General features: G+C 40.8%; 1 protein-coding gene across 1 annotated transcript in view; it reads left to right on the top strand.

The window, feature by feature from the left end:
• The first annotated feature begins 1936 nt into the window (after nt 1-1936).
• LOC140501075 (uncharacterized) overlaps nt 1937-23418 on the top strand; it is a 70923-nt gene continuing 49441 nt past the window's right edge. Inside the window, exons 1-2 of the mRNA XM_072604275.1 lie at nt 1937-2039; nt 7696-9069. Of these exons, the coding sequence (XP_072460376.1) occupies nt 8299-9069 (771 nt within the window). The 5' untranslated portion in view covers nt 1937-2039; nt 7696-8298. The remainder of the gene's footprint in view (nt 2040-7695; nt 9070-23418) is intronic.

The following is a 23418-nucleotide window of genomic DNA, read 5'->3' as shown; positions in this document are numbered from 1 at the left end:
CCACTGAGGGGTAGACTCTTTTTTTAAAAAAAAACTGATCAGTGAGGCAGAAGTAAGACTTATGCCATACACTACAATAAGTTTCAAATAGATATGTGACTTAAACACAAAAGGTAACCTCATAAGAAACTTAGAGCTAGTAAAAAGCAGAGCCAGATTTCAAACATAGTTCTTCTGACAGCTAATCCCATGGTATTTCGCTAAACTGAGATGTCTTGTCCACCACTTCCCCTTTGTACATACTCACAGATCATCTGCCTGATGTCTTCCAAAATATGGCCCAGAATCTTCACCAAGCTCCCAAGTTTTCAGTTGTGTTAATGTCGGTGGCATGTCTAAGTACTTGAGCATGAATCATTGATTTAAGGCTAAAAGAGACCTAAGAACTCATCTAGTACTACCTTTTTATTTTTTGCTGAGAATACAGAGCTCCAGAGAGGAAATAAATACATAGGCTGAACCCTAGAGGGGAGATATGATTTGCTCAAAGTCACATAGATAATAAGTGGGATTAGCCAGAATCCATACCTTTTTCTTTTGACTCTAAATCCATTACAATTTTCCCTATGCAATGCTGCTTTTCAATCCACAATGTGCATAACCAGAATAGGAAGTGGGCCAGTCATATACCAAATGTGAGGGATAAGAACAGATGGGCAACCTGAGGGCTGTCCTGGCAGCCAAGAAATACTGAAAGAACCCAAAGCAGGACTCAGCAAGTTTGGTGTATCTCCTGTGGGAGATTTACCAAAAGATTTGGACAATGATTGCGCAAGAAGAAAAATCTTGGAGGAGTTGAGATCTGACCCTATAAAGCAGACCTGTCAAACTTGGGGCCTGCTGGTATGGCCAGAAACAGATTAAAATGTAATTGGGAAGTGTTTAACAAAATAAATGAAAATAAGATATAAAATCAATAATGTGAATTTGGGGGGGGGGTTAAAGAAAATATGTAGCCCTTGGCGATCAATTTCTATTTTGAGCTTGATATTACTACTATAAAGCAAATGATTATATGAACAACATAATGGATTAATATGTCTAAGTCCTATCTTTTTAACATAATCATAGCAAACATCTAAGACCTAAAAGCAAAGTCAAAATGTCTCTGAGAAAATCAGGTCAACCCTATCTCTCTTTTTTGTTAAATTTTAGGGAATATTTTTATGAATTAATGCTAAGACAACAGCAACTCAAATCCTCCTAATAGAAGCAATTTGATCATAAAAGATGCTGTCAAAGTCAGGAAGACCTGCATTGACACCTGCCTCTAGCAAATATGGAGGGAATGACCCTGGACAAGTTGTTTAATGTCTTAGTGCCCCCTCCGTAACTCTCCAAGACCCTTAAGTTGTGTGGTAGTATGCATTTCTCATAAGGAAACCCCCTCTATCAATGAAATCACAGATCTGGTCAAAGCATTAGGAAATCCTAGTAGAATACTATATACTCCCTTTGTGATTAGGGATTATTTCGCTTTTTGTTTTTATGTGTATAGTGTTTAGAACCCAAAAGCTATTAAAAAAACACACATACACCTGTTGAATTGAATTGACGTGCAATCAATAGGAAGTGGTTAGAAAAGATAGGAAACAGAGGGGTAGCATTGGTACCCGTAGGCGGAGCAGATACAATAGAATTTGCGGGGGCCTAATGAAGAACCATTTGAAAAGCTGTTTTAAACATCCTCCCTACTCTTGTCAAAACATTATTTCCCAGCAGCTGAGCCATATCAGCCCTTAACACTGAAATTTAGAAAGATTAAGAAAAGGGAAAAAAAAAAGAATTACTTCAGGTGTTTCATACAGAAGGTAATCCTATCCTTTACAGATAAATCAACCAATCTTTTAAAATCACATTTTCTACATTGTTCGTTGTAGCAAATGTATCCCATTTGGGTTTTCTATTTTAGTTTTGGTATTGCCAACCAGCCCACAATCTATTCACAGCAGACACCTGTTTCTTCCCCATGGAAACAAATCAGTTTGCCCAGCTACTGGGAGGAAGAAGGAGGAAAGAATCTGCTGGCTGACACCTAGGTAAGCATACGTTGGAAAATGGGCCCCAAAGCATATTGGCTATTATCCTATCACTATTCCCTACATCTTCTTGGGAATGAAGACAGAACAGTTCTGAATGATTCTCCTACTTTGTGGTTGTTTAGATCTGAGTCAAAAGGTAGATGGTTACATTCTTTTATCTGGATCTCACTTGAACCTTCATGTCCTTGTACTTCCTTTAACAGTTTTCTATTTCATGGTACAATGGAAAAAAACCCTGAATAACGACTTAGAGGACCTTGGTAGCAGTCCCAGCTCTGTCATTTACTCTCTGTGTGACCATGGGCAAATCACTTCTCTGGCCTGAGTTTCCTCATCTGTTAAAATGAAGGGATTGATCTAGGTGTGGTATGTGGTCCCTCTCAACTTTAAATCTGTGGTCTCATGAGCCTTATTGTGTTTGAGAGGGATTTTTGGGAAAGATGGTTGAAACATTAGGGTATCCTTAGGATTTCAACAGCTTACATGACTCCTTAACTTTCTTCTGACTAAATGCAAAGTCTGACCTTGGAAGGAAATGAAAGCCGATTCAGCTCTGAGGAGAATGCTAGAATTTAATCCCATTTGAACTTCTAGTGGTTGGTTGGGTTTAGCCAGCCTGTGTGGAAATTGGGTGCAAATTTGCTGAAAATGTGCTTCTGAAAAGAGCTAAGATGGGTGAATTGAAGACCTAAATCCTCTGGTGAGTTGTAGTCTGCAAGGACGGAAAGAGAGCAGGGTTTTCTGGTTATGTAACAAATGAGGTCATTATCTGATGAACCAATGTTCTCTCCAGGACTGGGCTTTATAAAAGGAGAGTTGAGAAGAATCTGGGTTAGCCCAGAGTTTGAGGGTAAGTGTTCATTGGTCTGAGCTAATGACTGTGCCCATCATTGAGAAAATAGCTTCTCCATGGAGGAAATATGGTAGGTCCTGTAGTGATGACAGAAAACAGCTGATTAGCTGATGATAAAACATTTGGCAACTGTGTAAATTACCATATTAGATTACATGGAATTTTCCTGGATGATTTTTTTTTTAAACACGAATACAGCAAACTCTATTATTAGATGTTGTCAGGGAACGGAGGTGTTCTGGCTATTGAGAGTTGCCTGAATATAGCAAGTCATCACAAATAAGTTAGCAATTTTCCAATCATTATCATGCAAGAAAATGCAACAAATGGGAACTATGCTGAATGCATAACCTTTGATGATTCATCCAAGCAGATTCCTACCAATGTAGATTAGCATCTTCTCTGCACTTTATGGTAGAGACATTGATAGGTGAGGGAACTTGCCCACAATCAAAGAGGCATCCTGGAACCTGGTTCTCCATGATTCAAAGACCAGCCTGGCTGCTCTCCATAGACCGACAGAAATGTAAACTCCATTTCCATAGCACTTTCCTCACAAAAACCATGCTGTTTGAAGGAAAATAAAGCTCAGAAATTTGAATTGGCTTGTTCGTAATTATTTACCTAGTAAATGTCAGAGCTGGTATCCCATGTCCCATGTTCTTTACTATTGTTGACCTGTAAGTACAATGTCAGAGTTAGGGTTAATGGAGCTTTGATTAATAGAATGATAGACAACGATTTACCATATCTACTTGAAATGCTATCCTGCCCCTATTGGCTCTACTGGTTATGAGGTCAGGGGAGAAGGGAACAGAAGGAAACAAGGTTCAGGGCTAGGCCCTAGTCTTAGCTCTGATGTGTTTCAGATATGGTGTTCACTCTCCCAGACCATGTCCAGGATTTGTCAGTATAAGGGGTACTGATACAGAGCCAGTGGTCGGTCATGAAAAAATGAATTCCTGTGAGATGCCTAAGAAAGGGGAAAGAACTATGGAAGCAGGAAGTGGGAAAAGCAGGAAGGTTTATTTAGAACCTACTGACCATTAGAAAGACAAGGGAAGGGATGCCACTGGAATGGGTCATCCTCGGGTGGAGAATAACACCAGAGATTTGGCCTGGGGGGGTAGAAGGGAAAAACAGAGTCAGAGCAGGCTTCTCTTTTCTTGACCCTTAGTCAAGGGAGTTAGGCATAGCCAGTGCCTGACAACAAATCAGCCTCACTGAAATAGGACTGGATAAGGTACCACTGGTTAATGATAATAGGGCTCAGATCTTAGACCCTGATGTCCTAATCAGGCAACTCTAAGATGGCAGGGAAGGATCCCAGTACTCAAAGAGCTAGACCTCTATAACCTGATGCCTCAGAGTAGGTGGCCCACAGGTCACTACAAACTCTTATATGATGGAGCATATCTACTTATTGAACACTGGTGGGGTAAAAAAAAGAATCTCAATGTAATTTCTTCTCATTTTTAAATTTTTCATATTTTTAAAAAATCCTGGTTCAGGCCTCAAACTGTTCAATTAAAGGCAAACTCAGGATATAGGATCAAAAAAAAAAAAGGAACTTATTGGTACCCCAAGTTGGAGTGGGACCAGCTACTAAATCCAAACTGTAGCCTGCTTTATAGACAGAAGAATTTACATATAAGGGTAAAACAATTTGGATTGGTTGATGTTTTAATGAGGAGGTAGCATAAGTAACATCTCAGTTCCTCCCCATTACAGCAACATTGAGAGAGGAGATTAGTTCTCTGGTGATGGGAGTGGTCTGAAGGGGACCTCACCCTCTCCTATCCTCTGGCTGAACACAATACCCAAAGGTTGAACAAGGTTATATAATATGGGCATCATTCAAACTATATTTTGCCCAGTGGCCTGAATTTGCATATAACTATTTCTGATTTCCTTGGTTATATCAAGGAATTATATAAAAGTTGGACTGCTCACATATCAAGAAAGAGGAATGATAAGAGACAGCCAGAGGGCTCTTCTTGAATCCTTCTGATGTAATGAATAAGTGAAGGAAGACCTCCAGAACTTATGGGAGAACTGGATAGGTAGGCATGCATGGTTGGAAGAAAGTTACAAATCTAGGAGATCATAGACCTCTTTGAAGACTTGAGATTTCCTCACAATCGACTTGGGAACACTCCCTGTGTGGAAATTTCCTCCACTCATCCTAGTAGGGAGCACCTGAGCATAAAGTTATCATTTGTCCAAGGTCACACAGCTGGATTTGAACTCAGGTTTTTCTGACTCCAAATTCAGTTCTCTATTGATTTTGCCTCCATAGAAATTTCCTATCCAAAGTTAATGAGACCGTTCAGAACTCAGAGACCAGTTTTGCAACTCTGGCATTACCATTTGGGAATGAATCCCAGGACACCAACTTAAAGCTAGCCTAGACTTCCTGAGCTGCATTTCATTACTTGAACTCTCTCCCCGCCTTTCCCTTGCTGCCTTTGTTTGTTTGTTTGTCAGTGACCTTTTTATCTGATTTAAGCTGAGCTGCTTTGGTGGAACAATCTTTGCCCTGGGGAATTGTATTGTGCTTTGGAAGGTTTACTGTTTGTTTTCTAGACAATTTAAAAGTCACATATTTAAAAGTCACTTAAAGTAAATCCTGAAAACAACATTTGCTAGAGAGAACCAAAGCAGCTAGGAAGTCCCTACAGTTTGGTCAATGGATAGTAATAACATCTGGCTTCTAGATTCCACCTAGACACTTGAGGCTTCATAATATTAAATATATAAGAGTGCTTTGAAGTTTGCAATGGGCTTTATTTTCTCACATGATAACATTCCAATTTGTTAATGACTTCTATAGTTCCGCAGGGCAACTAGGTGAACCAATGGATAGTTCTGGGCCTGAAGTCAAGAAGACTCATCTTTGGGAGTTCAAATTCAGCCTGACACTTACTAGTTGTCACTTAACCCTGTTTGCCTCAGTTTCCTCATTGGTAAAATGAGCTGAAGAAGGAAATGGCAAACCACTCCAATCGTTCTGCCAAGAAAATTCCAAATGGGGTCACAAAGAGTTGTGCACGACTGAAACGACTCAACAGCAGCCTATGACCCCAGTGCTTCTACTATATCAGGGTGCCTCCATCTTTGGGGTCCTAAAAGTCTATTGAGGGTCAATTTCACTTAGACTCCCACCACTTTCCTCCATCTTACCTATATCTCACCACAGGGTTTCAAGCCTGTGGTTAAATCTACTTTCCCTTGGTTTTCTTCAGCCTCATGCCTGAGGGAGGAGAACACTTCCTCAGCTAGGACACTCACTGAAGCCATTTGGTTCCTTCCTAGAGGGCCAGTTTGGAACATCGTTTGGAAGCCTTGCTTTCACTTCAGCTGATCATGAGTAAAGCAGAGAACTGTCCCTTTGTGGACATAGATGGCAGATATTTGAAAGTGAATACTATGCCTTTTCTAGGTCAACAGAGCTACCCTCTGCGCATTTCTTTAAGTAAAAAAAGAGTCATTTAAAAAATAAGCTAACATTTATATAGCATTTGAAGATTTGTGAAGCATTTCGTAAACAATATCTCATTTCATCCTATGAAAGACCAAGTGAGGGAATGGCCCCATTTTACAGACTGAGAAACAGAGACTTGGGAAAGTTAAGGGTCTTACCCAAGGTCACACAGCTCGTGGTTTGTTTGTTTTTTTTAAAGCATATGTAAGAAATGTCAATTATTGCAGATTTCTCTTGGTGGCTCCCATTCCAACACTATACAAAGGCGCTCTCTTATTCTTTCTGGAAGATTGTCTCCTTTTGCATTTGGAAAGGAATGCTCTGGTAATGTGGTGCATTAGGGAAAGGACATTATGAACAATGCATAACAGTCTGGAAGATCTTCATAATGAGTATGCAACCACAATACTGAACATACCTTTCCCTTAAATCATCTCTTGTACTCCAAAAAACCAAAAAGCTAGTAAGACAAATATGAAGAATATATGTTTTTTTCAATAATGCAACAATAATGAACTCTTGGTTTTAAATAATAATCCACTTTTGGGTGGTGTTTGTAACAATAATGGTATGCAGATATTACATGACTAGTCTTTAAGTCTTTGTAGTTTTAGGTAAAAATTGGCTATTCTTATCCTCATGCACAGAAATAGGGAAACAGAGGCTCAGAGAATATGACGTTCCAAAATTGGTATAGTAATAAGAATAAAATTTTAATTCAGGTTCTTCTGGATTCTAGTCCTAATTGACCAACATATCTGCCATAAAGCCTGTCCAAACAGTTCGGGTAATTTATCTGCCTGCCTCTAAATAGATATAAACCCCACCACTATCCATTTTCAAGTGAGAGGAGAAGGAAATTCAGAATTGTTGATGCAAACGTTTGGGAGTCTTGTGTAGAAAAACTAGGTAAATTAACAGTTGGTCCTAAGGGTCTTTTCGTGTACCGATCATCTAGAATTAGGAAGACAGGGGAAACAAACAGGGAGTTCTGAACCCCAACAGTTTCACTCCTCATGACACTGTCTGGCAAATGGGGAATGGGAGAAGCATCTGGGCCCTGAGTCATAGGTTCCTATCATGCTTTAAAATACCTGCACTATTCACAAAGTTGGGAATAGTGTCATAAAATCAACCGTGCATGGGCTTTTGTAAAGCTATAATCATATTTCTTCCAACTCCAAGTATAAAGAGATTTGTTTCCCAAAGCTCCCACTCCATTTGCTAGACTTTATGTTAACTTGCGCATCTAATTCCATTTTTTCATTGGTAGAATGGTGACTTTGTTAGCAATGACATTCCTTGTAATCTTTCAGTTGTTATCAAAGCTGGCTTCAAGTCCCAAAAGAAAAGAAAAGAATTTTGGAAAAGAAAACGGAGTTACTAGAAACCAAAGGAGAAGGGACAGAAGGGTCAGGAGAAAGTCCTCACTTAAGCAGCTGATGCAGTGCTTACCTGAAGGAGGCCCAACAGAGCTGTCAACCAGATGCCCAGATGAGGGCCCTCTGACAAAGCCAGTACAAGAGCAGGACCACCAGGATGACCTCAAGGTTTTGGAGCATCAGCACCCTTGCCAAAAGGAGGGAATCCCTCAGGAGAGAGAGGATGAAGGCACTCAAGAAGAAACCCATCATCTCAGCCTTGGTGAAATAGGGCTAGTTCAGACAGAGCTGTGCCATGAAGGGAGCATGAGTCCAGAAAATCCTCAGGACTCAGAGGGGTCAAATGGAATAGACCCACAAATCTATGATGAACAAGACCTGAAGACTAAAGAGCAAGAACAAGGCAAAGGACCATTAAGGGAGCTCTTTGGATTGCTAGAGGAAGAAGTTATAAAGGTGATAAGATTATGGCAACAATGGGGAGTGGATGAGGTGGTTAAAGTTATGCAAGAACAGCATGGCTCTTAAGTAGAAGAGATGCAGAAAGTAATCCGCCAACAGCGGATAGAGAAAGAAGACTTCATCCAGCCTGGCTCCCAAAAGGAGCAAGGAAGCCTGGTGCAACCACAAAGGAGACAAGACCATGAGTATTCCTTGGGGAACTGGGATCAGTGTCAGAAGAAGAAAGGAGTTATATCCCTGCTGCCCCAACAAGATGAAAAATTGTCTGAAATGTTGTCCACAGAAGCCCAGTTAGGTGGAAAAGATCAAAAAATTGTGCAGCAACAAAGCTCAGATAAAGGATGGCCAATACGAGAAGATGAGGCTTCAGAATTATCCCCAAAGGAAGGCCAAAAGGATAATGAACCCAAAGTATCGCATCCAGAACAGCAAAAGGAAAATATTGCCAGCTTAACAGGGATATCCCAAGTTCTGCAAGTGATAAAACAGCAACATCAGTGCCAAAACGAGGCCATTTTGAAAGTGATGCACCAGCAGCAGACCCATCAAAAAGAGGCAATCCGGAAGGTCATTGGTCAGCAATGTCAAGTAGAGGTGGTTCTCGAGGTCATGCATCAAGGATGGCAGCACCAGGTGGAAGCCATTCTGAAGACTGTGAAGCTGCAGCAGCAATCCCAAGAAAAGGCAATTTTGAAAGTGTTGAGGCAGCTGGGACAACAACGGCCATGTGAAGAGGAGAATGATCACAAGGTAGCAGAACAGAACCAAGAGAAAGAAAAGAAATCAAAGAAACACAAAAGAGACGTCCCGAATTATTTTGTAGCAATTCCAATAACCAATGATCAGGTACAGTATTTTGCAGATTTGATGATTTTCTTTGAGAACTTAAGAAAATGTGAAGGATTTCAAAGATATTATTCTAAGTTTGTACTGTTTGTTATATAATACATAATATAAAATTATGATAGTTTTAATTCAATTTTAGGTTTATTTAGCATATGCTTATGTACATAAATGTACATATGTGTATATGTATATTTATGTGTGTGCACATATACACATACACATATTTGTGTGTGTATATGTGTGTGTGTGCGTGTATACACACGCACACACACACATACACATTCTACCCCTATGTGAAAGACAAAGGACAGCTTTCTCCTATCTATCAGACAAAAGGCTGCACTTGAGGACCTAGAGGGCCACATTAGGTTCCCTAATTTAGGGATGCCTAAAGGCTGAAAGCACAATCACTTAAGAGAGCAGGCAAGAAAGTAAACAGGAACTGAAAGAAAATAAACTATTTCCTACAAAACAGATCATCCCTTCCTGGATATTGAAAGAATAGTCATCAAATTACAAATGATGATTCTGTCCACAAGTTCATTTATGGTTTGGTTGTTCAGAACTCAGAACACATTTGACATAGAAAATGTTATACATAGTGGTAACAGAAACAACTTCCAAAGGCCTTTATAACATGCAGCATACATAATGCGTAATACTAATACTATAAGGCCTACTATCCATATGTAGCACTGTTTCTACAAGAAAATGTAGTCTAATTTCCAACTTAAGATATAGGGAATACTCCTAGATAGATAGATAGATAGATAGATAGATAGATAGATAGATAGATAGATAGATGATAGATAGGTAGATAGATAGATAGATGATAGATAGGTAGATAGATAGATAGATGATAGATAGGTAGATAGATAGATGATAGATAGATAGATGATAGATAGATAGATAGATAGATAGATGATAGATAGATAGATAGATAGATAGTTAATGTAGTCTAACTTCCAACTTAGGATATAGGGAATACTTCTAGATAGACAGATAGAAAGAAAGAAATGTATATCTGCTACAGTCAAAACAGCATCAACTGGGACTCTCGTTCTGTCTCTGTTGAAGTCAATGCTCTTTTAATCCCCAAATCCTAGAAATGGCTATCACTGTCTGAGGTTGGAGGAAAGATAAAGACTATGCTATGGTGGAGATGAAACTTTTGCAGGTAAGGACTGATCAGAAGAAGAATTGGGATGGGGATGGTGGAGGTGTAGAGTAGAAATGGTAAGAAAAGGGATAGAAAATAAAATGAGGGTAGATAAAGGAAAGGAATTGGAATGGAGTTTTGTTTTTCTAGAAAAGGGTGTTTCCCCCTTATTATCAGTGTCTTTGTTTTATCTCTAGCTATAGGCCAGGCTCACTGTTGCTATTGCAGAAGTTGGGAGTTGAGGCAGTGGGAAACCAGGATAAGGAAATGAGAGACTTCTTCAGGATTTCTGGACACTGATGAGACAGATTTTCATGGAAATTTCTAGTGCCATTAGAGAAAGAAACTGGCTAACAGGTTTCTTACCTTCATTCTCTCTCTTTGCCAACCCATTTCCACTTTATAATCTTCCTAATGCATAGATCAGAACTTGTCACTTCCTTGCTTAAAAATCATCGATGGATCCCTATTGCATAGAAGATAAAATAAAAGCTCTTTAGGTTGGCTTTTATGGTCCCCACCTACCTTTCTAGCATTATGCCACATTACTCTTCTGCACATAATCTTTCCCAGCCAAACTAGACTCTGTCTCAACTTAGTCTATTTCCTACTTCCATGCATTTTCACAAGCTTCATTTCCACTTTTCAGAATTCTCATCTTCTTTCAAGGAGTCACTTCCTGTAAGACACTTTTGCTTATCAGCCCAGTTGTTAATCTGCATATTTGTTTCATCCCAGTAGAATGCAAATTCTTTGAACACTGAGACTACCCTGGCTCAAAAATGGTACCTTGCACTTAGTAGATATATAAGTGCATAAATGCTATTACCATGTCAAAGGATCCCAGCTCTTTATAAATAAGGATAAACCTATCCAGAGTCAAGTATTAGCCAACGTATTACCTGTGTTGTATGTTGAAACACGCAAGACCCATAATGCTATTTGAGGTTTTCAGAAAATGGACTTAAGAAAAGGTCCTAAGTTGGGTCTACAGCAGTTTTAAATGAGTCAGATGTTGACTTTGACAAATATAATTTAAGTTGCAAATAGTCCTAAGGATAAATTCTCCATCATTGCTTTAGCTGGAGAGAACAATAATTTGACTCTACATTAGTCAGTGATCCTTTTGGAGCATCCATTAACTGCTTACATACGACAGACGAGTCTTCATGTTCCGTTTAGTTTAATGTTATGCTTAAGGCAGTAGCAATAGCAAACAAAGTGAAGAACAAGGAATAAAAATTCTCATCTTCCCTTTTTTATAGTGAGCCTACCCTCAAAATGTAGCCCTGATTCTGAGAATAGTCCTTTAGAAAGTTTGCATTGCCAGAGAATGCCTTCACTTCTTTGACTTTCAGCGTTCACAGTTGTATGGTGAGAATGGGGTCTTTTCTGCTTTAGAGGATTTGTTGTTGTGTCATTTTCAGGTGTGTCCAGCTCTTCTTGATCCCATTCTGAGACTGGATTTGAACTCAGGTCTTCCTGACTTCAGGCCCAGCATTCTATCTACTGTACCACCTAGTTGCCAAAACATAATAGGTGTGCCTATGTGGTTGTTCAGTGGTGTCTGACTCTTCATGACCCCATTTGGTGTTTTCTTGGCAGAGATACTAGAGTGGTTTGCCATTTCTCCATTTCCTTCTCCAGCTCATTTTACAGATGACAAAACAGAGGCAAACAGGGTTAACTGACTTGCCCAGGATCACGGATGTAGTAAGTGTCTGAGTCCAGATTTGAATTCAAAAAGATGAGTCTGCCTGACTTCAGGCTTGGCACTCTATCTAGTGTGCCCCCTGGCTACTCTGCCTTAAAAGATTAATGATGGACAATTTCAAAAAAGGAAAATTTCCCTCTGTGCCCCTTCACCACTGGTGACTTAACATTATGTGACCTAAGCCTCATCTAGTAGGATACATGACCCAGAGCCATAACTAAGGAAGTTAGGTTGATGAGTTGGGATTGGGGTAGAAATTACAAGGAAATGTCTTCTTTCTTCCTCTCCCCTAACCATGTTAGAGATTAGGATTGGATCTGTGATTTTATTGGTATAAGGACCTCTAAAGTGTCAAGATTCCCTCCACCAGTGCAAGTTGGCACCTTCTAGTTTTGGAGAGTGGCCTAGAGTACTGAACAGTTATGAGAAGACTCACAGGGTACTAGTAGGCTTCAAGGCCATATCTCTGCGTTACTCTATGCACTAGCAAGACTAATCAAGCAGAACTAGGTTAAAAATGAGTAAGAGACAGGGTATATGTAATTGCAAATAAGCAGACACACCTCCTTTGCCTTATTAATAAGATATTTATGTGATCCTCTCATCACTTTAACCAGCTGACCCAGTCCTTCCCCAAGTCACAGTCTCTTGATTGTGTTACAAGGCCTTTGAGTTTTGCCCCAGTTCACCATGTTCAAGAGCAACGGTTGCCATATTCCTTGTGCAGCCAAAGTACAGAGGCAACCTGTGTGTATATGTTTTTCAATATAGACATTGTTACTGCGTCTCAGAGTTTCACAAGAATCATGCTTAAGGAGAAATTCAGACAGAGGGTATAGCTAATTTGTGGAACAAACAGAGAGAAAGTATTCTCTCAAGCACCATCAGAACATAGATCAAGAGTCATAAGGGGCGTCAGAATAGACTTTTGTATAATTTCAACATTTTCTAGATAAGGAAACTTGTCATTTAGAAATTAAAAACAAAACAAAGGCCCTGGAGAGTTCTGGTGGAAAAAGAAGTTGAAAGGACCTCCCAGGGCAAACCAATCGCCTCTCTTGCAAGAAAAAGCAAACAAACAGATAAAACCCTTAAAGCTGTAAAGAAGAAACAAGGCTCACAGCTTCAGAGATCAGAGATGATTGGAAGTCACCGATTCCAATTCTCTTATTTGTGGAGTACGTGGTAGAGTGGATAGTGTAGAAGGCAGGAAGATATGAGTTTAAATTCTGCCTTAGTCTCCAACTGTGTGACCCCGGGGCAAGTCATTTAACCTATGTTTGAATAATTTTTTTCAATTGTATATAAAAAATTTTTAATTTTTTTTAAATTGAGTTCCAAATTCTCTTCCTCCCTCCTTCTCTCCCCATCCTCCTCCCTAAGACTGAAAGCAATTTGATATAGGTTATAAACATGCAGTCATACAAAACACATTTTTGTACTGTTAACTTCTGTTTATATCAGTTTCCTCACCTGAAAAATGAGGGTAATAACAGCACCTACCTCCAGGGTCATTGTGCAGATCAAGTGAAATAGAATATGTAAAACACTTCCCAAGCTAAAATTTGTGCTTTAAGAAACCATACTAAATGCTAGCTATCTAGCCCAACCCTTTGTTTGTATAGATGACTATAGCCCCCAAAGGGGCTAAGAGACTTGGCCCAAGGTCATGGAAGCAGAGAAGGACAAACCTGAGGTTCAAACCTTCCCTTCAAGTTCAGCATGATAACATCAACACAGGATCATAGATATTGGGCAGGAAGGGACCTCAGAAGCTATCTAGTCCATGTTTTACAGATGAGGAAACTGAGACTCGGGGACATTAAATAGCTTGCCCAAGGTCATGAGGTTAGTAAACAAAGTTAGTAGACTTTGAACTCAAGTCCCCTGCCTGGAGAGCCAGGGTACTTTCCACTATACCATCAGTAAATAGTGAGCGGTCAAGTGGGCCTTCAAAGTAACCAAATTTCATTGTTATATACTCTTGACAAAACCCATTCTGGGGAGGGTTTTGGGGAGAAATATTGCTGTGTATAACCAAAGGAGGTCCTAAACTGCAAAGGAGAAGCATCTTCTACATTGGCCCCCAATGCCCTCTGGCAAGCACACAGAATGCTCTCCCCACCTCACCCTCTTTAGGTATTTAGCTAATGGAATCTTTTAGTCAGTGAGTCTTTCCCCTCTGGTGAGAATGTCTGCATGATGCACTACTGGTTGGAGAAATACCAGGCAATGCCACTGCAGGAGGTGGAATTGCCAGACAAGAACGATTGCACCCTTTGTTCTGTGGCTCTGGGGAGTCCAATGGCTTCCGAGGAGGCACTTCTAATTACACTGCCACTGTCAAGTCCCTCTCAGAGGGGGAATTCTTTTGCAATTGATTAATATGCCAATGTATGACCTAGATCAGGGGTGGGGAACCTTCGACACATGGTCTTCTAAATCCTTGGGTTCGGCCTTTGAACTAAGCCCAAGTTTTACAGAACAAATCCTTTTATTAAGGGTTTGTTCTGTAAAGTTTGAATTCAGTCAAAGGGCCCCACTTGAGGACCTAGAGGGCCCCATGTGGCCTCTAGGTGTCAGGTTCCCCACCCCTCATGTAGATCCATAAAGGCAATAGGGATAGTGGAGTGGAGTTTCTTGATTCCCTCAGTGGCAGAAAGGGCATCCCTGGGAATGCATTGGTAGGTTCCATTCAGTATGACATTGCTCTTGGGTTGAAAGCAATAAGTTCCTCTTGTCTTTTTTTTTTTGGCTAAACCCCAATACTGTGAGATCACATTTCAGTGATAAGATAAAATGGTGATTCATCATAACAGAAAAGCAAAGACTCTGAAAGTATCCATCTCCTCACCAGCAGCCTATCCCCACTGGGAGATGCCTCTGTCGTCAGGCCTTCCCTCCTGATTGATGAGTCCCTAGTCTGGACCACCATTTCATGAGTCACCCAGGTCATGCCCACTTCACTTCAGGCTCTGTTCCTGACTCTTAGGACTTTTCTACCTCCTCTCTATCAGTCTTCCCCCTTATTCTCCTAACCCACTGCCCTGCTCTCCAGTTTCTTCATATAATATCTTTCACCATTCAAATATAAGTTCCTTGAGGACAGATGCTGTTGTGTTTATTCACATTTGTATTCCTATATAGCACAGTACTGAAATATACAGTAAGTGCTTAATAAATGCTTCATTTATCAAGTCAGTGATTGCTAAGTATTCTAGAATGGGTATATCCTAATGCTGGCAAGCCCAAAGTCATGGACTTCCCTTGACAGCCTGTGATATGGCTTATCAAAGGCCATTGTTGGGGAGGGAGAAGGGGGGGGAGAACCTTGTAGAAACTGAGTATTCCCAAGGTTTGAATGTTTTTTTCTTTTAGGGTAGTTTGGGAAAACCCCACTCTTTCTATGGTTTATTATTCATGGAATGGGCCACACATTGGCAGAAAGATTACCAGCAGCACTGATAGTGACACTAGATGCTTTGTTTTCATATTTCTTTTTTTATCTACTCAGATATCTGATGCATTCAATGTAGGACTCTCTGGCATCTTTCTGTTGGTCCGTGTTCTGTATATCCCATGATCAGGATTTGTTTTAAATATGTACCACTCATGAGATCCTGGAAATCAGAGACCCCAGGAATGAATGAAAAAAGCAGTTATTAAGTATTTGCTATGTACGAGGCACTGTGCTAAACACTAGAGATACAGAAAGAAATGAGACAGTTCCTGACCTCAAGAAGATTATATTCTAATAGAGGAAGGCAACACAACAACCATAGAGATGTGAGAGACAGGAGTATATGTGTGGCAGTCAGATTTGGAAATAGTCTGGAAGTATGTGGTGACCTCACCTCTTCAAGAAAGAGAAGACAGATATTAAGCATTGGAAAGTTCTAGATTTAGAGAGTATCTTGATGGACCACTAAGCTTGAGGTTAGCTAAATGGAAAATGACTTGGAAAGTTTGTGCCACCTAGGTTTTCTTTCATATGTACCTCATCTTGGTATTTTGCTCCAGAATTTTCCTTTTTTTAAAAAAAAATACATCCTTAAAATACATTCTTATAGTCTAAAGCATGTAGCAGCAAGGAGCAGAAGGGGAAATTGTATCAGATTCTAGAATTAAGTGCTCAGTTGTGATGGCAGAAACAGGGGAGCTAAGCAGGCTATAAGACCAAGAAAGGTCAGATGGCCTGCTGTCTTTAGTTGGGATCAGTGAAAGTTTAGGAAGTTGGGAAAGGCAAAAAGCACTGGGCATTTGGATTGGTTTGGAGAAGGAGAAGGGATCAAATATAGGTGAGAATCGTCAGAGGTGGGATTTGACCCCAGGGCCAATGTCCTCTCCATTACTGCCTTCCTAGCAATCAGCATCCAAATTGGGTTGTAGGTGAAGCATGAATGATAAGGGATCATGACATGACATGACATCTTTCTTGCCAGATCTTCTCTCACTGTTTTGGTGTTTTACTTAAAAAAACTCTTTCAGTGGCCCCTATCAGATCCACAGTAAAATACAAACTCTTTTCCCTGCCATGTAAAGCCCTGCCCAATCTGTTTCCAGCCTCACTTCATTGACCTTCACTTTTTCTAAGTCTCTAACAACCCAGCTGTTTTTCCACACTTGTTATGTCATCTCCCCTCTCCATGCATATGTCCATGATGTCTTCCCTGCAGCTAGGCGATGCAATGGACAGAGCACTAGGCTTGAACTCAGGAAGATCTGAGTTCAAATCCTGCCTCAGATGCTTACCAGCTGTGTGATCCTAGACAAGTCACTTAACCCCCACATGCCTCAGTTTCCTTAACTGTAAAATGGAACTCCCAAGTGGGACAAAGCAAGAACTCATAATAAATAAGAACCATGTTCCACCATAGCTTCCCCTGACACAAGAATGTAACAAGGAATCACAGACGAGTACATGGAGTAAAAGTAAAAAGGAAGGACGTTTGAGTCATTGGACAAAAGTGGGAAGCATTTCTATTACTATAATATATTACTATCATTATTATATAGCTACCATCTATTACTATAATAATAGCCCCTACCTCCCAGGATTGTAGTGAGGATCCAAGGGGACAATTTTTTTTTTAGTAGGTCAAATTTCATTGCAGAATTTATATTAAAGTTGCAGAAGGTTTGACATTTTGAGAATTTTTTATTTTGATAGGCATCCTTCACACAGCTGCCAAAGTGATTTTCCTTAAGAGGTGACATGGCCATGTCACTTGCTGCTCAATAACCTTCTGGGCTCTCTGTTGTCTCTAAGGTCAATAATAAACTCCTATGTTTAGCCTTTAAAGCTCTTCATAACCTAGCCCCAACCTTTCCTGCCTTATTATGATCTGTGATTTGTGACTCTGTGATGGAATAAAATTGTCCTTTCAGTTGCCAATACATGATCCTCCATCTCCCAACTCTGAGCCTTTGCATTAATCATCCCCTGTACTCTCTCCTCCCCCCTAACACATAGAATCCTTTAATTCTTTTTTTTTAACTTTCAACATTTATTTTCACAAAATTTTGGGTTATAAATTTTCTCCCCTTTTGTCCCCTCCCCCCCCAAACCCAAGCATTCTAATTGCCCCTGTGACCAATCTGCTCTCTCTTCTATCCTCCCTTTCTGCCCTTGTCTCCGTCTTCTCTTTTGTCCTGTAGGGCCAGATAGCTTTCTTTACCCCTTAACCTGTATTTCTTATTTCCTAGTGGTAAGAACATTACAGTTGATCCTAACACTTTGAATTCCAACTTCTTTAGCTCCCTCCCTCTCCACCCCTTCCCTTTGGAGGACAAGCAATTCAATATAGGCCAAATCTGTGTAGTTCTGCAAATGATTTCCATACTAGTTGTGTCATATAGGACTAACTATATTTCCCTCCATCCTATCCTGTCCCCCATTACTTCTATTCTCTTATGATCCTTTCCCTCCCCATGAGTGTCGACCTCGGATTGCATTCTCCTCCCCATGCCCTCCCCTCTATCCTCCCCCCCACCCTGCTTGTGCCCTTGTCCCCCACTCTCCTGTATTGTGAGATAGGTTTTCCTATCAAAATGAGTGTGCATTTTATTCTTTCCTTTAGTGGAATGTGATGAGAGTAGACCTCATGTTTTTCTCTTGCCTCCCCTCTTTATCCCTCCACTAATAAGTCTTTTGCTTGCCTCTTTTATGAGAGATAATTTGCCCCATTCAATTTCTCCCTTTCTCCTCCCAATATTTCTCTCTCACTGCTTGATTTCATTTTTTTTTTTTAAGATATGATCCCATCCTCTTCAATTCACTCTGTGCACTCTGTCTCTATGTATGTGTACGTGTGTGCATGTGTGTGTGTGTGTACTCCCACCCAGCACCCAGATACTGAAATGTTTCAAGAGTTACAAATATTGTCTTTCCATGTAGGAATGTAAACAGTTCAACTTTAGTAAGTCCCTTATGACTTCTCTTTGCTGTTCACCTTTTCATGGTTCTCTTCATTCTTGTGTTTGAAAGTCAAATTTTCTTTTCAGCTCTGGTCTTTTCATCAAGAACACCTGAAAATCCTCCATTTCATTGAAAGACCATTTTTTCTCCTGAAGTATTATACTCAGTTTTGCTGGGTAGGTGATTCTTGGTTTTAGTCCTAGTTCCTTTGACTTCTGGAATATCCTATTCCATTCCCTTCGATCCCTTAATGTAGAGGGTGCTAGATCTTGTGTTATCCTGATTGTATTTCCACAATACTTGAATTGTTTCTTTCTAGCTGCTTGCAATATTTTCTCTTTCACCTGGGAATTCTGGAATTTGGCCACAATGTTCCTAGGAGTTTCTCTTTTTGGATCTCTTTCATGCGGTGTTCTGTGGATTCCTTGAATATTTATTTTGCCCTCTGGTTCTAGAATCTCAGGGCAGTTTTCCTTGATAATTTCATGGAAGATGATGTCTAGGCTCTTCTTTTGATCATGGTTTTCAGGTAGTCCCAGAATTTTTACATTGTCTCTCCTGAATCTATTTTCCAGGTCAGTTGTTTTTCCAATAAGATATTTCACATTATCTTCCATTTTTCCAATCTTCTCGCTATGTTCTGTGATATCTGTCTTTCTCATAAAGTCCTTAGCGTCCATCTGTGCCATTCTAGTTTTGAAAGACCTATTTTCTTCAGTGAGCTTTTGAATCTCCTTTTCCATTTGGCTAATTCTGCTTTTGAAAGCATTCTTCTCCTCATTGGCTTTTTGAACCTCTTTTGCCAATTGAGTTAGGCTAGTTTTCAAGGTGTTAATTTCTTCAACATTTTTTTGGTTCTCCTTTAGCAGGGAGCTGATCTGCTGTCCATGCTTCTCTTTCATCCCTCTCATTTCTCTTCCCAGTTTTTCCTCCACCTCTCTAACTTGATTTTCAAAATTCTTTTTGAGCTCTTCCATGACCTGAGCCCATTGGGTGGGCTGGGACACAGAATCCTTGATTTCTGTGTCTTTGCCTGATGGTAAGCATTGTTCTTCCTCATCAGAAAGGAAGGGAGGAAATGTCTGTTCTCCAAGAAAGTATCCTTCAATAGTTTTATTTCTTTTCCCTTTTCTGGGCATTCTCCCCAGCCAGTGACTTGACCTCTGAATATTCTCCTCACACCCACCTCGCCTCCTGGTCCTCCCAGCCAGCGTTTGGGGACTGAGATTCAAATGCTGCTTCCCGCTTTAGGGCTTTTGGCCGGGGCAGGGCTGCTATTCAATGTGAGAATTAAGTTCATGTGGTCAGGTCAGGGCAGGGCCTCCTCTCAGGCTCAGTTCCCTCAGGGGGTTTATGTACAGACCTTCCACAATGGATCCAGGCTCCCGCCCGCTTGGGGAGCCCCTGTCTGCAGCCGCCTCTCAGCTTCTATCTCCCGGGGGGGGCCTGAGCCATGGGGGCACCCCACTCCCCTCTCAACCCGCCAAAGAGACTCTCTCACCGACCCCCGTCACCTGTGGGTGGAGGGGCTTGTGCCGCTGCTGGAGATCCCGTCCCTGAAGCCTGCTCGGATCTGCACCTCTTGGAGCCGCGGCTGCCGCAGGTCTGGGCTGGGCTCCGCATCTGCAGCGCGACGGACCTTTTGCGAGAGGTTTGCAGGTCCCTCTGTGGGTGGAGGGAACCGCGTGGCCGCTGGAGATCCCGTCCCCGTAGCCCACTCGGATCTTTTCCTCACGGTGTCGCGGCCGCTGCAGGGCTGCACTCTGCTCCCAGTCCCAGCACCCAGTCCGCAGCGTGAAGGACCCCCCGCGAGAGGTTTGCAGGTCTCTCCGGAACAGAAATCTCCCTCGCTCCAATATTCCGTGGCCTCTGGGTGCAGAATTCACCGTGAGTTGGTCCCCTCTAGCCGTTCTGTGAGTTGTGGGTTCGGAGCTATGTGTATGTGGGTCTTTCTACTCTGCCATCTTGGCTCCGCCCCCCCAACAATTTTTATAAAGTGTTAAGCACAGTTCCTGGTATGTAGATGGCATTTAATCAATGTTTATTTCCTTCTTTTCTTCCTTCCTTCCTTCCTTCCTGGGCTCAGAATGCTTTCCCTCTTCTTCTCTATTTTTCAAAATCCCCTTTGCTTCAAGGCTCAGCTCAGATTCCAAGATCTCCAGGTGGTGTTCCTTGATCCTTTTCTCTCACCTCACAGTCATCAAGCATTTTTTCCTTTGAATTATACTCACTTGTGTTCACGTGGCTTCCCCAAACTCCTGAATTCAAATTCCTTGAAGTTAGAGACTTTGATTTTTTACCTTTGAACCCCCAGCACCTACCACAGTGCTTTGCACATAGTAGTAGTGCTTGTTTGAAGGGAATATACTTGAGACCCACAGTTTGTCAAGAATATAAGACACCACTGTTAAAAATCTTTTATCCTGTTTGCTTCAAGGGATATTTCAGTTTCTCTCAATGCTCTTGTTATGTGAATTCTAATTAGCTGAGTTAATCACAAAATTCAACCCTGGAAAGGACCTCAGGAGTCATCTGTTAGTCTAGTTTGCTACTGAAGAAATGTCCTGTACCTCTCTATTGTTTTTTTTGTGTGTTTAAATGGAAGCAGATGAATGGGATGATTTCTAACATTCCTTCCAGTGCCACATCTATGATGCTCTGATATTCCATGATCCCTCTGTAACATCCCAGATTGAGTGGATATTCACCTTCCACTTGACAAGGAACTCTGCCTACCAGACTTGTCCATTCAAGTTTTAGACAGCTCTGATAACCCAAAGAAGCCATTTCTAAACAAGGCGAAAGCTCACACTTTATTCATCTATTTGCCAGAATACTTGAGAGGGGGATTGCATGACTATACAGATCCAGCAAAATTCCATTCTGCTTGTCACACAGGATGTTGCTTTGGTTATTTGCAAACAGGTGTGATCCAAGCTGGCTTTCAGAAGGACCACCTTGATCGCTGTGAACTACGCTGGACAAAAACCTTATTCAAAACAAAATGCTGGGGCATTTCTGCAGCAGCTTCAAGTAGGACAAAGCAAGAACTCATAATGAATAAGGACCATGTTCCACAGCAGCTTTCCCTGACACAAGACTGTAACAAGGAATAATCACGGGCAGGTACATGGACTAAAAGTAAAAAAGGAAGAACTTTTGAGTAATGGTGACAAAGGTGGAAAGAACTTCTATTGCTAAAAAAGTGGGAAGATGAGGAAAAGAGAGGAAATAAATATGATCAAAGCTGTAATTGATATTCTGAGCTATAACTAAGGTGAGACAATTGGGGCTTTGTTCCATGAAGTGAAAAGCATTTGCAGTTCTTCAGAAGCATAGAAATAACTGAGTTTAGCTCTGAGAAAGAATGATTACTTAATATAGAAAACTACCAGGGAAAGAGTGCATGCCATCCCTTTCCTCTCCCAGATTTAGAAGCAGCAGCCTTCCCAGCAAGAGCATTGGAGTGCCCCCACTGTCTCTCCTCATAGAGTTTAACTCATCCTTTTCCCTGCTATTGTTGAGAACACGTTGTCTTAGAATACTGAGAATGCTATTTCAGCAAAAGATCATGAAGCATCTGAGATTATAGGGCAAACCTTGCAGATCAGCATTATGGGAATGGGTAAGGGAAAACTGAAGATTGGTGTTGACTCTTCGGATCCGAGTTCAATTACAGTCATATTTCTGGTTCTGATACTTATTGCATGACCCAGACAAATCACTTCTCTGTGCCTCAGTTTCCCTACCTCTAAAATAGAGAAAATAATACTTGATGATATTTGCACTATGATATAATATTGAAAAGAAAGTACTTTATAAAGTGCAAAGTACTATAGAAATGTGACTCATGGTTATTACAACGAAAGCCCCTTAAAGAGTTCAAAAATAGAGACAGACTTCAGCCTGTTGAGTGACAAATTTAGGTTCAAAAGCTGTCTCTTCCCCCCACCCCCATCACCACCCAAAGCAAACATGTTAATTGTTAACTCTACTAGCTTCCAATTCCAACTCCTCCAACATCCTACTTCCTCTTTACCTGGAATCATGCACTGGGGAGATTGAAGGGGAAGATAGTTTAGGAGCTGAGGCAACGTGGTGAGGCAGGGGATAGAATACTAGAATCAGACCTGAGTTCAAATCCAACCCAGATACCTACTAGCTGGATGACCCTAGGCAAGTCACTTAACCTCTGCCTACCTCAGTTTCCTCAACTATAAAATGAGGAAAATAATTGCACCTGCCTTCCAGAGTTGTGAGGATCAAGTGTGACAATATTTGTAAAATGCTTTGCACAGTGTCTGGAACATAGTAAGCTCTATATTAAAAGCTTGCTCCCTCACTCTTTCCCATTCGATACATGATTAAGATAGATTCCTAGGTGCCCCCATTACCTATTTAATTCAATGAAACCTTTTGAATTCTCTGAATGTCTGTCCATTTGTGAAAAAAGGGCAACTGCCCTATACCATTTTAAGGTGCTTGAATTCTAGGGGGGATAGTAGTTGCAGAGTTATTTAATCTTATAAGATCACAATTATAAATTATATCCTGGCCTCCCCCCCTCTTCTGCATAGTTCTTCATTTTGAAAGGTGGTTGTTGTTGTTTTTTTGATATAGTAGGTGTCTGACACGTATCACTGCAACCTAATCCTAAGAGCAAAGCTGTGTTTGATGCCTTTTGGAAGGGTGGGGTGGTTGGTGCAAAATTTAATCTAATGGATAAATGTATTAAATCTCAAGAGGTCAGTTCAATATTCTTTAAAGAGAACTGGCCTCTAGCCTAAGTGAAAATGCTTAGCCATCCTTGAGTGAGGAAGGCTTGTACTGGAAATGTTGTAATGTTATATGATTATTCCAGGATGTCCTATTTATTGCTGCTCACTCATCTGCCATATCCATTGTAATGTTTTAAACAAATTTTGCATCTTGGGTAATGGAAAAGGCTATGTGTAGGGAATTTAAATTTAATTTTCTTGATTGAATAGAGAAGTTAATGGCTTAATCCTGAGCCCTGTTCACTAAATTGAATGGCACAAGGCCATCCAAATTTATGGA

This window comes from Notamacropus eugenii, chromosome 4 (genome assembly GCF_028372415.1).
Source record: "Notamacropus eugenii isolate mMacEug1 chromosome 4, mMacEug1.pri_v2, whole genome shotgun sequence".
Taxonomy (NCBI): Eukaryota; Metazoa; Chordata; class Mammalia; order Diprotodontia; family Macropodidae; genus Notamacropus; species Notamacropus eugenii.
The sequence above is the reverse complement of the archived record's forward strand: the minus strand, read 5'-3'. Positions and strand labels throughout refer to the sequence as shown.